Consider the following 14486-nt stretch of genomic DNA (forward strand, 5'->3'; position numbering starts at 1 on the left):
TAGGTAAAATTTCTGGGGATAAGTCTTTCTTGAAAGAGTAATGAAAGTTTCTCATCCTCTCTTAACACAGAAAACTCTAGATTAATCCTTAAAAATGTCTAGAATTGTTTTTGTAAAGTAAATGCTCTCTTAGACTGTTATTTAGAGTTAAAATGTTTCTTAATCATTTTGGTGTGAAAAATACATTGGAAAACTTAAATGTAGAGACTTTATTTAATTATAAGCACTAAAAACGTGCTGTAAACATTTACACTTTCGGCCTAAAAGGTCAGGGAAAATCTCAGAAAAAGGTCAGGGAAAATCTCAGAAAAAGGTCAGGGAAAATCTTAGAAAAAGGTCAGGGAAAATCTTAGAAAAAGGTCAGGGAAAACCTGGAAAAGTCAGGGAATTTGGTTTTGAATATTCCGTGGCAACCCTGTAAATGCATTATGGTCAACACCTTGGAAAATCATACATGTTATGTTAATGCTTCTAATGGAATATTGAATACCACCTCTATAATTTCATTAACAGGATTACAAAAAACTGGTCTATTTGATGCGATCATTAGAAATATTAACAGTAAATTCATACCCCTTTTTCATGGACAAATAAGGTAGAGAGGGCCAAGAATGGGGGAAACTACGAGTCTCGAGATAGGGTAGAGAGTGTGCAGCCATTATAGCGAACAAAGATGGCGGCCACTCAAGGGGGGAGGAGTCGGTTTTTCCCGGTCTCCTCTCTTTACCTGTCAATATTTGATTGATTGATTGTATAGGCTTATAACAAAAGATGGTTTTGTAGGAATAAAGACCATAATATAAAGTAAAAAAGTTATTTTATTTTCTTTAAAAGTATAGGTTCTAATATTATAGACATTTTTTCAATTTTCATTTTAAAATGCATTTGATTTATTCTAAAATAATTCCTTCTATCTTCCTAAGGAAGAAGATAAATTTTAATATTATTTTTAAATCTTACGTAAGTCATTAAGTTTTTCTTTGATATACAACGCGTTAAGTTGTTTTCTAATGTAGAGTTCCAAAACTAATCTTTCGAGATCTTTAGTTTTGACTTTAAAGGTATGATAAGTTTCTTCCGTGTTTTCTTGAGGTTTTTCAGGCGTTTTTTCTTCAGTCTAGACTTTTATATTTTTGGTGTACGTTTCTGTTTCATCCATGGTAAAGGGTATGTTTTTAGTAGGCCCACCTCTGATAAAATTACATTTAGGGAAATGTTTTAAATGTTCTTCGTAAGGATTATCGGTCGGTTTCCAGGCTAGCAAAATCCCGTTGCATTCGAAACATTGTACTAGATCATCGGTATGTAACGAATAAAAACCCGCTCTACTTAAAGCTTTTTTATAGTTTTCATCTTGTGGCCAGGAGTAAAAAGAGTGATATCTTTGCAGCTCGGAGTTCATGATGCTGAATGAAAATTCTTATAGGAATATCTGAGTTATATCCCCCCTAAATTTACTACCCCCCTTTTTTTACCTTCCCCCCATCCTTAATATATGAAATAAAAGAAAACAGTATGCGCTTCAACATGTTTGTAACAATAACGTCATTTTTCAACCGATCTCGTCCAAACTGCTTCATGAATGATTTGTGGCTCTTTCTTTTTGTTCTTTGTATTATATACATAATATAATATAGTCCGCATGTCGAACTTGACAAGTTTTGAAGTCTTCTTTTGTTAAAGGACCATTTTCTTGAATTTCTTTTAACAAATTCTTTAATCGAGGGGAGAAAGTTCCCTAAAGCCAGTGAGTCAAAATAATAACCCCTTCTGTTTCCATCAAAGTAACAGCATACCAAGTGGGACCCGTCTTTATAGTGATTGTCAAAATTTATTATAATGGATGAAGGAAACTTGTCAATTTTTTCGGGTAATAAATCACTTGGGTAAACACCTAGGAAATGTGGCGTGAATCGTAGAAAGCGTGTTATCTGATCGGCGTTCATTATTTGTTTAACAAACGATTGACACGTTTCTATTTTTATCTATTTGTAACATAGCCTGGAATTCGGCTAATACGATACAACTAAGAGTAGTGGGTGTGGGTTTTTCAAATCCCAATTCTAATCTTAATTGTCCTTGCTTCGTGGGACTCCAATGATCTGAATGACTCGCGTAACCATCAGGTGTTAAGTCTAAACAGTAAATGGCGTAACCCGAGGCAAAGTCGTCCATAGAAATATTGTTTCCCTTGTCATTGTAGTGGCAGTTTGACCCCGAAAATAAAGTGTAATAGCTTCGGACAAATTGCTTTTTACTGTAGTTGGGTCTTAAGGCTCTGGATGGGTATTGTTCGGAATTGATGAATGCTGCTAGATGATTGACATTCCAATGTCCAAAGTCGAAAGGGTTAATATCCAATGTTCCATTGTAAGCAGTATGCTTTACAATAGCTACTGTAATCCTTGAGGGCTGGGTACCCAGGTAGATGATTCCGATTGATGTGTTTAAGATATTAGGCGAGATTGTAAATTGTAACTATATTGGGCTGGTTTAATACTTAAGGCTTGTTCATGAGCAATTAGAATTTTAGGAGCTAATTGCAAGTTTAAGACGTATAATATGGCTTCCACGATGACTGGTTTATAACCAGTGCCTGCCGCGGGAAGTTTCCCATAAGACAAAAATTAGGTTTGCTTCTGTGTAATTTTAATTTCATAGAAACGCCGTTTATCAGATATCGAGGGATATTAAACATGTCTACGTAAAGGCTGGAATACATCTCGACTTCCTCGGATAATGCTGTGAGTTTCTGTCGTTTAACAAAACCCATATTTTCTGTAAGCGAATCCATGCTTCCGCTTTATCCTTGTAAAACAAGGAGGTACCCAAATGAGATTCTTTAGCCGCCGGACCGTATGACGTCAGAGCCGAAAGTAAAGCCGTTTACGCGTAGTTACTAGCAGCGGGTGTTGTTGCGCAATCGCCCAGCTCCAAATCGACACGCTCAAATTGACTGTGTTGGAAATTATTTACGGGTCCAACCTCATCAGTGGCTGTTAAAGCGGTTCCATCTTCATTTACAATTTTAGTTCGGGTGTACAGCATTGTTAAAGCTGTGTCCACGTATTCGCTACCTCTAGACGTTACTTCAAATTCAATACATTGGTCCCCTTTCAAGGAAGTCAAAGGTTGATACGGAACCCATTTGGAATTTTCGATGGCCGTTTGAAGGGGAGGGGTGGCGAAAATATCGAAACCAGTACTGCAAGCTTCAGTCATTTTTTAGGGAGAGAAAATATCGCGAACCGTTTTGAACGAATGTTTACGTTTATCTGATTTAAATTTGTTTGTGTTGTTTTGTTTATAGATTTTTTCTCTTTTGAATTTTTTTCTTTTTAACTAGTCTTTTCTTTTGTTACGCACCCCCTCCTCTACCGTATTGTTGTTGTACATCATCCAGCGTTTCGGTGAACCTTCTTTTAGCGGAAGTTTTCAGATCCATTCCAGAGGCGACATCGTTTATAATCTCTGAAGATGTGCCCAGAAGCTGTTTACCAAGGAACTTTGCCCCTTTAATTAAGAAAGTTGATACGTATCTTCCGAAAGATTTCAATAAGGACCCTATGCCATGTCCATTTTGGCCGTGACCGTGTTGTCCTTGTTTGCCGACGTAAAAACTCAGACCACCACCTGACATCGCTTGTTGGATATAATAATCCGTGTAGACACATCTTTTGTTATCTAACGCGTTTGACTTGCACATCTTAAATGAACTTTACAGTGCAACAGTCCAAACTGAAATAAAGCCGGTTCACCCATGTGATTCTTTATATAAATGCCAACCTCGCTAATATAATGTTTTGACAAAGGGACGTAATGGGGTGAGACAAAAGTAAGGCACACGGTATCCCCGTGTTTCTTGTCTTCGATGGGTATAATGCGTAAGAGAGGGGCGTGGATGTTACCGACAATTTCCCCTTCTACCAGGTCGCAATAAATATATAATTGAGATGGTACGTGGTAGTTTAACCTGGCTGGTCTATCGCTCAAACCTTGTATATTGAGATGGTCTTTGTACCCCAAGATGTCGGCTAATGATTTGTGGGTCTTGAAGATAATTTTTGTATCACCAGTGGCATCGGTTTTTAGTTTTACATGTCCCGTCGTTTCATTAATATGAAATAAAGAAGCTGTTTTTTCGCATACTTTGGAAGTATTGATAGTTTCCACAACGTGGTTTAGTGATTTGTAATGACCAACCGGTATATTATGCAGTTGATAGATTTCGTATCTGGTCAGTTTTGCATCTTTTCGTTCAACCTGGTATGTTAAGTCGCATGACTTGGGGTTTTTAGGTTTTTTAAAGTTGCCATCATCCAATGAATCTTCAGGTGTTTTTCTCTTATTGGTTTTGTATATTACATTGTAGAAGCTGTTTGTATATATTATCTCTACTAACGAAATTTCCCACTGTCCTTGTAAATTAATAGGATCCGGTAGTTTAGTGATGTAACTACCCATAGTGTTATTAGGGTAGATATCCATACTAGCGTCGCTAGGTAGCGTTAAATAGAATTCAGATTTTCTCGACATTTTCGGCTGTTACCCAAGAATTCTGTGATTTAGGTAAACCGATAAACGATACAAAATATTCTAATTTCCCTTTACGTTTACGTTTCTTGAGTATGGAGTCTATCTTAAACAGTTTGGGCTCCACTGTTCGAATGAGCTGATCCGAGTATAACAACCCGCTTATATGCTTGTCGTCCAAATCTTTCAGACGATATAACACTGGTTTTCTGAAACTCAGAATAGAGGAAATGACAAATACTTCCGTCGAGAAATTATGTTCATAACCTTTAGAAAATTCTGGTTTAAGCTTACTTATTCTTACAAAATCACCAACACGAAATTTGACATCTTTTTTAGTAGGCTTATTACTCAATTCAGGCTTGTAAATGTTTTTGTAGACTTCCAGAACGTTAGATGGGGAAACATTATTGGGTGCCATTTTTATTACGGAGTGATAAGAGGCATTGTAGCCTTTAACTATGTCTGGCAAATGATCTATATATCTATGAGAATTGAAATGAGTCAACATTTTGAATATTCGATGTTTTAAAGTTTTAATTAATCTTTCTACAAAAGGACAGTGGAATTTTTCTGACGTCATAGAACCGTATTTGATTTTATTTTTCTTTAGAAGTTTTTGCGTACTTGAATTAATAAATTCTTTTCCTAAATCGGACCAGATGGCTTTAGGTTTGCTTTGTTCGATGATTATTTCGAGAGCTTTCGTAGCTTCGGCAGCGTGTTTTCTTTTCATGGGTACCACAAAAGCTTTTCGGGAAAAGCAATCAATGCTTACCATAAGGTATCTGTAGTTATCGTTGTACTTGGCGATTGACCCCAAATCAGCTAGATCAACTTCGACCCTATCCGAGATGTTAAATACAGGGATTTTACGTCTTTTGAATTTATTTATAGCAGTTTTATGTAGTGTGTAAACGTCAGTGGCCTCTAGAAAGGCTTTGACATCGCTTCTCGAAATGTCAAGATGTTGAACCGCCCTGTACAAGGGGCTAAACCCGTGAACCCTGACCTGTGTTTGCTGTTGAGATAGGTGTCCTTTAAGATTTCTTCTTTTTGGAGCTGCGATAGACCTCCCATACTGTACCCTTGGTATTAAAAGGTTGCTTCTTTAATATTAAGGGGCTGGCTTTATTGTCAAAAGTTAATCTCTTCTTCGCTCTTAAATACGTTCGGGGTCGAAGCCTGTTTTTTAAGGGTACGGATAGAGGCGATTTCTTGATTGATGAGGGTGCTGCTGAGAGAGTCTTTGATTTACTTTTAGGAGGTAGAAAGTTTTGAACAAAAGGTTCAAATTCTGTCCATCCTGTAGGGGGAATCCCCATAAGCGAACGAGTTACCCCGTATTTGTTGAAGAGCATAGGTTGTATAGTAAAATATACTAGTTGAACTATATCAGAATCAGGGATCTTAAGGTCATTCACATAAAGAACTCCCGCATCATCCCAGCGTATACTATGAGAGTTACTTGTCAAGTGATCAAATATCTTTTTCGCTGCTCCCCTATATTTCAGTGGAAACATATTAATCCAGGTGTCGTGTTTATTCGATGGGCGGGGTTTCAAGATGCCCTGGTATCGTTTCAAGGCTTCCTCGTAAAAAACCCACTTGGTTCTTTCATCTAAAGTGGGATTTGAGATAATTAGGTTCATCTCTTTATCCAACTCTGATAACACTGCATTGTTTTTTGAAATATCATTGTTTGTTGTTGTAGTTATTAATTGACGTGGTGGTGGGGGGTTAGGAATTTGTTCGTGTTGTTGTTGCTGTTGTTCCAAAGGCACTAAGGTCATTTTATTAGCGTAAACTAACTGTTTATTCATTTTGCAAATAATCCGCCTAAAAGGCTCGAAATTACTGGAAAAAGGACGCTAAAAAAACCACTTCCGGTTTGTTTAGATAAAATAGCTCTTTTGTCTTTCCAATGAGTATTTTTGCAAGCAATTTTTCGAATATGTTTCTTATGCTTACACAGTTTATTATAAACGTCTGGTTTGAAATTGATGGCGCCTTGTAAAGCGTTATGACAACACTCGCTAATTGAATCAATAATTTCTCTAATAGAATTTTTAAGAATAGCTAATCTTTGTGGTTTTTTTAATTGCCCCAAAGCGGCTATTAAATTGATATTTTTAGCGGCTAAACTTTTTTTCTTTTTATTCAACGATGTTTTCTTGACCTTTCTCGGTGGAGACATCGTAATGAATGATTGAATTTCGGAAATGTTATTTAATTATATAGTTGGGAGTATAGATGACGATTTGTTCTACCGGTAAAATATTTGTTCTAAACCTTAAATAGGAATGACATTTTTGGGTTAAATCACAAAGTAAATACCCGTGTGGTTTTTCAGTCGCATCCAAATAACATTCTACTATAAATTTAGAGTTGTTGGGTGCCAATTGTTTAGTAAGGGCCACTAGTTGCATAAGATCTCTTACGGTTTTAATAAGAATCATGTAATGAGCGTTTAAGGAAGCTGTTCTCAAGTTTTTTTCAAATATATTTTGTAAAAGGGTAATTACAAATAACTTCCTATGATGCGATTGTTTAGTAAATATTTCGGATAAAATATTATTTTTATTTTCTAACATGATATCATCTAATACGATTAATGTTGTTTGAGAGCCGTCATATACTGTGACGTCGGGTAAACCTTGACGCATAATTATACCCATTTCTTTTAATTCATCGTAGCAAGGTTGATATATACTATAATGCCAAACAACTAAATCAACTTTAGGTTCGAACATTTTATCCTTATTTTCCATTATTCTTTTACATAATAATTACCTGATCCCGAAGGACCAAAAATAATTAAGTTTCCAGGTGTAGTGAATGGTATCATATTCAATACTTGAATGACACTCATTTATAATAGATATTCATATTTAAACGCGTATAATTAACACGCGGTCGCGCGCGCGGTTCGCGAAACGGGGGAACGCGCTGTTGCCATCCCCCACACCGGCTCGCGCGCCACCCCCTATCCTATAAAAAAATATTTATTTTTTTATAGGATTTCCCCAAATAGTAAATGAAAAAAAGATATGCTTAGTATTAGTTAAAATGGAACAGTTTTTAGTTCAATTCAATTTATTGTAAACTCAAAATTTATAAAATTAAATACAAATAAAATTAAAAATGACTTAACATATGCATTCTATTTTTTAAATAAGTTATTTGACCCGAGATTACAGAAAATAAATTATAATTGTAAAATGAACTTTCAAGATTTTCTTCTTGAAGCACGTTGTTGAATTTCGTTACAACCTGGTAGGATGTCACAAAGTTGGTGAAGTACCCCACCACTGCGTCGAATTTCTCGGGTTGGTCATCTAAGCAAGATGTACGATCGGGGTCCCCGTATAAATTATCATAAATATCATTATAAAACTCTATAATCATATCGGCCATGTGTGTAAACACAATTTCATGGTTACTTATCTTAATAAGATGTTCCTTTACAGCGCCCGAAACACGATTCAGGGCTGCTGTTTCCATACTGTTCAAAACAATAGAGTCCTCCTTTATTAAGTCTTTAATATGGCATGTGTTATGGTATGCAACAACTGTTGTCTTTTCATTGGGGGTGTCGTTTATTACTATTTCAAAATTGTTGGCTTCATGGGCAGCGGTCCAACCTGCTAAAACGGGTAAGCGCGGCATCAGCTTTTCCCAGGTTTCCGTAGAAATGGCGAAGCTTTTTACCGATTGTTTCCGGCATAGACGAACCTCAGGATCCAAGGTTCCGTTCACGAATCCAGTTGTTAAGAACAACTCTTTAGATATATGGAATCTCCCGTTAATTTTACGTTCGTTAGTTACACCTATCTTCCTTTTGGGAGCTTCTTGATTTTCCATCTTGCAGGTTTAAGATCTTCTCGAATAATGATACTCTACTCTATTGGGTCAGGGGGTTTTTATACCAAATTTCTTACGTAGCTATTGCGAAATATCTATTGTCCTTGACTGTTCCATTGTTAGACTGTAGGCGTATTTTTATGTCAAAGTTCTGAAACCACAGATTAAGGAATTCCAGCACTCCCAAAATCAATAAAATAAATAATACAATAAGTAGTTTTTGGGGATTAATCTCCAAGATCTGACGAATTCTCGACATCCTTTGTGTACTTGACTCCATAACAACTTACGAGTAAATAAGTTATACAATAGTAAACTTGACCTATTTATCCTTAAATAGACCTGTCAATATTTGATTGAAGAAATACTTTTCTTTCATCTTCATGTAATGTCGTAAAAACCCAAGAAATGACGCATCATCTCTTTTGTTACAATCCTTTTGTTGAGTTAAAAATCTATTGACGACTCATCCTTTTGTTACCATCAGCCACCTGGATGTCAATCTTAGGTCACCTATTGTTGACTGACTAACAATATTAGACGTGTTTAAGCACGGGTTTATAAGGGTGTGTACTTGACTTCGTAACAACTTACGAGTAAATAAATCACACAATAGTAAACTTGACCCATTTATCTATTAATAGAGACAACCCTAAACTGTCAATATTTGATTGATTGTAGAAATACTTTCTTAACAATACATCTTCACGTAATGTCGTAAAAACCCCCGCTAATGGAATGACGCATCATCTCTTTTGTTACAATCCTTTTGTTGAATTACCAAATCTATTGATGGCTCATCTCTTTTGTTACCATCTGACACCTTTTAAAATCACTCGGCTGTCAATCTTATGTCACCTATTGTTGATCGACAAACAATATTAGACGTGTTCAAACACGTCCGGAAGGTCAACGTACCGTTGGCCAATAGAAGCTTAGGTAACCCTCCACCCCTTTACCCCCCCTATTAATAAGCCTAGGGAAATTTAGTATAAAATAACGCGAGAAAAAAACAGAATATCGCATTCGAACTTTAGATCTCGTAACATCAAGATGGATCCCGAATCACTTCGATGGAATTTGCATGAATTAGCTGTAAATAGGCCTTGGACCCTAACTTCATTATACAAGTTTTATTTTTTCCTATGTGCCTATTTACACATCGACCCTGCAAATGTACCCTCAAGTTTACCCACTTTTATTACGAACGGGGGTTTAAATATAATTCAGACATTCCTTGATGTCATTGAATACATCAGAACCGTCCCTAGAACACCGGAAGACTGCCATACAATAGACGAATTGGACCACCTAAGTAACTTAATTCCTAGACCTCTAAATATTTCTTATGCCGAACGCATCGAAAGACGCCGGAATGAATTACTACCCACTAACCAGGAAGAAACCTTAATCGCCGATTTCAACAACCCTCAATACGATATAGAGATGGCGGCATTTTTGAATCAGGAATGTCAACAAAACGACCCTTTTGAGTACCTGTCTCTAAACTTCTCCGACTACCTACCCAGTGAGCAGGAGTCTCTCGTGGACTCGGAAGACACCAATGCGTACGATCAATGGGGTGGCGGCTGCCCCCCCTTCGCCTATTGAGGATGTCCCATGTTGCGAAATCTTGGAACAGAGCGAAAAATTTTATGGGCAATTTAATATGTACGGTAGAGAATTAGTTCTAAACATTACTGACGACCCTGTAGATAACATATGTAGTATTACGGATCACGTATTAAGCGAATATCGACCCACTGATTATGTCCAAATAACATTGAGAAGCTTAGGTATAAATTGCAGGTCTGAATTAGAATTATCCTTTAAAAGTCTAGACCAAGTAGACCCCTCTATCGTCTTTGACCAACTAGCCGAACTGCTTTACGACGACGAAATTGAACATTTTTTTCAAGGACCTGTGAAAATAATATTCCATATAGTTAGAATCCCTGAAGGATACGGTCGATCTAACCGTCGTCATCTTAAACCCTTCAATATTTTCTCTAAAGATAGGCGTGGAATACGTCGGATTACGAGTACCGATAATCTGTGCCTAGCTCGTTCTCTCTGTGTAGCTGTTTCGCATCGTGACTACACGAACAACAAAAACAACAAAGAGGCCAAAACCCATTACGAATCCATAACCAGAATAGGTCCTCACAACAAAATGCAAAAAATAGCCGCTTTAGAGCTATGTCGTAAGGCAGGAGTCACCCTAGACGAATGCGGTACCCCCGACTCATTTCAGAAATTTAAAATTTATTTATCGGCTTACTCTATCTTTGTTTATAAATTCGAAAATAGAGTACCAATTTGAATATTAGGCGAAAACGACCATAGTGGTACCAGACCACGCCTCTTTCTACTTAACGAAAATAATCACTACAACGTTATTACCAATTTAAAGCCTCTTTTTAGTCACGAGTACTTTTGCGAGAAGTGTCTCACTCCCTACTGCCGTATTCAGTCACATAAATGCAATGACTTTTGCTTTAAATGTATGCGTCCAACAGTTTGTCACGGTAGCGAAAAAACATGTGGTTCCTGCCTACGAAAATTCTGGGGCGACGACTGTTATAACAGTCACTTGGTTCCAACTGGTAACAAAAAACCTCTTTGTGAGAGGCTCTACCTTTGTAAAAACTGTTTTAAAACAATTGATTTCGCAAGCCGCAAGACTAAACACACTTGTGTAGAAATGTATTGTCAAGTATGTGGAAAACATCAACCCAGCGATCACTTATGCTACATTCAAGTGATTAAGGGGAAAAAAACCCTGCGTTATCCCCTCGAAAAAACCTCGTCGTAATATACCTGAAGTAATGAATGTTTTCTTTGATGTGGAATGCATACAGACAAAAATATGTCAGGAAAAGTTGGGGGCGTATGAACATCAAGCCATCTTATTTGTCAGTATCTCTGTTTGCGAAGATTGTATAGGAGAACAATCCCTAGATTTTAATTGTATTAAATGCAACCAATTTGGACCTCGCAAACACCGTTTCACTGGTGGAAAACCTATAGCTGCGTTCCTAGACTACTTAGTCAGCTTATTCGACGTGAAGAAAGTCATTGTATTATCGCATTTTGGCAGCAATTATGACAACCAGCTATTAATTAGGGAAATAATTAACAGAGGCGAGAAATTTGTCCCCGAAACTCTGAAAATTAACGGCACGCGCATTTTAGAAATGAAGCTCTCTAATCTATTATTCCTCGACTCGTACAATTTTATCCCCGTCGCTTTATCTAAGTTTCCAGCTACTTTCGGCCTCCCTAATGCTGCTAAAGGGTACTTTCCACATTTCCTTTTCAACGTAGTCGAACACGAGTTTGATATTGATAGACAGGAGGAGACTAACTACGTATTGGAGACCACTTTACCACCTACAGAAGCATATGGTTGTCAGTACTTTACCAGGAAAAACTTGGACGCCTTTATGAAATGGCACACTTCAGAAGTCTGTAAGGGTAAAGGCTTTAATTTTTTAAATTAGCTTTATTATTATTGCGAAAACGACACTCTACTCCTATTTTTAGGATGTTTAACTTTTCGGTCCCTCCTACTCAAAGTTACGAGCGTAGACCCTTTTAATTGCGGATCAGTCACCTTGCCTGGTGTCTGTTCTTACGTTTTCCGGAAAAAATATCTTAAATCGAACACCATTAGCATCATCCCAACAAACTACTACAGACTTGGTGAAAATCAATCTTTCGGCGCTATTGAATGGCTTGAATGGACCTCTCACGAGAGAAATATTCCTATTCAATCTTCTTTTAGAGGTAAGGAGGTTAAAATCCAAACCCTAAAGGTAGATGGTTATTGTTCAATCAACAAAGAAGTGTTCGAATATATGGGATATCATGGATGCAAAATACACTTTCCCATCAATAGAAACAAGATGTTACATGGTGACCCTACTGAAACGTTAAACACAAGATACACGAAAACTGCGAAGAAAATATCCAAACTAGAAGCCCTCGGATATGCAGTCAATGTCAAATGGGAATGTGAATGGCAACAAGACAAAACAAATAACACCGAAATAAACGACTTTTTAAAACGTAGCGATGTTCGTATTAAAACATCCAAAAGACTGAACCCCCGAGATGCTTTCTTCGGAGGTCGATGCTGTGCTAACAAGCTGTACCATAAAACAACAGGGACAGAAAAAAATGCACTACGTCGATTTCACGAGTTTATACCCATTCGTCAACAAAACTGGAAAAGTTCCTATTGGCCATCCTCAAATAATTTTAGACAATTTCCCCGATATCTTCTCTTTCGATGGACTCCTCAAATGTGACGTACTTCCGGCTCAAAAACTGATACATCCGGTTTTGCCAGCTAGGATAAACGGGAAGCTCACCTTCCCTCTATGCTACACCTGTTGCAAAACTCAATTTCAAGGTGACTGCACCCACACACCTGATCAGAGAGAACTGAGAGGTACCTGGGTAACAGATGAACTAAGATACGCCGTAGAGCGAGGGTACAAAATCACGCGGATGTATGAAGCCTGGTCCTACAAAATAACACAATACGATCCCGAGACCAAACAAGGTGGTTTTTTTAAAGACTATGTAAACGCCTTTCTGGAGTAAAAAACTCTGGCTAGCGGTTTTCCTGCTGATTGCATCACCCAAGAGGATAAAGAAAAGTACGTCAAAAATTACAAAGATAAAATTGAAAAGAATGAGGGGTTGAGATGCCTGAGTAAGCTAATGTTGAACTCTTTTTGGGAGAAGTTTGGACAAAACACCAGGCACGTCTCAACAGATATAATAAAAGACGCAAAAGCTCTATACGAGCTACTTCTTAACCCAGACAAAGAGGTTAAAAGTCAATTGACATTAAACGATGATACTATTCTAGTCAAATCAACAGACATTGCGGAAAAAAAGATAGCTCACAAGCATACAAACGTAGTTATAGCATGCTATACTACGACTATGGCACGCCTTCACCTCTTAAAACATCTCGAGATGGTGGGAAACCTATGTTTTTATATGGATACGGACAGCCTTATCTACCTCTCGCCAGATGGAGTCCCTATACTCCCTACAGGAGAATATCTTGGCGAGTTAAAGAATGAGTTAGAACCATACGGCAAAGACGCTTATATTTGTGATTTTGGAAGCGCGGGGGCAAAAAGTTACTCCATGAACATTTATAACCCCGCAACAGAAAAAACCACCAACATAATTAAAGTTAAAGGTTTCTATTTAAATTCGTCAACAGAAAACCACGTCAATTTTGATATTATGAAAAAGTTGTTAGGCGTAAACAACGATGGTAAACCAGAAATGAACTCTGTACAAGTACCTATTGGCCCGCAAATTCGACGATTACCTAATCACACTTTAATTACCATTGATCAAACTAAAACATATCAAGCCGTCGTCGATAAAGTAAGAGTTTTCCCCGACTACACCACGACCCCTTATCTTAAGTAAATTTGTAAAATTAATTTGTTTATATAATTTTGTATTTTTAATTAATTGGGGTTTTGTCTGCAGACATTTTTTGTGTATGTTAATTGCAATTAGTTTTATTACGATTAGAATAAATTTGTCAATAATAATTTTCACTTTATATTATGGTCTTTATTCCTACAAAACCATCTTTTATTATAAGCCTATACAATCAATCAAATACTGACAGGTAAAAAGAGGAGACCGGGAAAAACCGACTCCTCCCCCTTGAGTGGCCGCCATCTTGAATTACCGTATACTGGCTGCACCCTCTCTTGCGTCATATACAGAACATGCACTCATCTGAAAAATCTGTATCAGAACTTATTTGCTTCGAAAATATATCGCAGGAAAAGAAACAATGGATGATGAAGCTATTAAAGAAGGGCAATTTTTTTCATAACACTGAAGTAATAAACAAAGGTTTTTCAGTATTGTTCGTTTTGAAAAGTTCAGTTGCAAAGAAAGAGCAATCTTGAAACTTGAAGCATAATGACTATAAACCTTTCTCTTGTCTTGGATTCGTGACTAAAAATTCACTGAGGCATCAAGCCTAATGTGTAAAAAAAACAAATATCAGACCTCTGATGATAGCAATAGATTTCTCA

The 14486-nt window shown here is 37.1% G+C and overlaps 1 protein-coding gene across 1 annotated transcript; it reads left to right on the top strand.

The window, feature by feature from the left end:
* The first annotated feature begins 11225 nt into the window (after positions 1 to 11225).
* Positions 11226 to 13860, top strand: LOC149666994 (uncharacterized). The gene is made up of 5 exons (XM_089841667.1): positions 11226 to 11874; positions 11944 to 12186; positions 12244 to 12476; positions 12568 to 12914; positions 13023 to 13860. Exons 1-5 carry the CDS (start codon positions 11226 to 11228, stop codon positions 13858 to 13860), a joined length of 2310 nt encoding a protein of 769 aa, XP_089697793.1.
* Positions 13861 to 14486: the final 626 nt, after the last annotated feature.

The sequence above is a fragment of the Phalangium opilio genome, unplaced genomic scaffold, assembly GCF_054372755.1.
Source record: "Phalangium opilio isolate 3A_F unplaced genomic scaffold, DU_Popi_V2 ptg000060l_1, whole genome shotgun sequence".
In the NCBI taxonomy this organism is placed as follows: Eukaryota; Metazoa; Arthropoda; class Arachnida; order Opiliones; family Phalangiidae; genus Phalangium; species Phalangium opilio.

Excerpts from the sequence above, each read along its gene's own strand:
- LOC149666994 (XM_089841667.1), top strand. The coding sequence starts at position 11,226 with ATGAATGTTTTCTTTGATGTGGAATGCATACAGACAAAAATATGTCAG. Across the intron at positions 11,875-11,943 it reads CACTTCAGAAGTCTGTAAGG|GATGTTTAACTTTTCGGTCC; the intron begins GTAAAGGCTTTA and ends TCCTATTTTTAG. Across the intron at positions 12,915-13,022 it reads GGGTACAAAATCACGCGGAT|CGGTTTTCCTGCTGATTGCA; the intron begins GTATGAAGCCTG and ends AACTCTGGCTAG.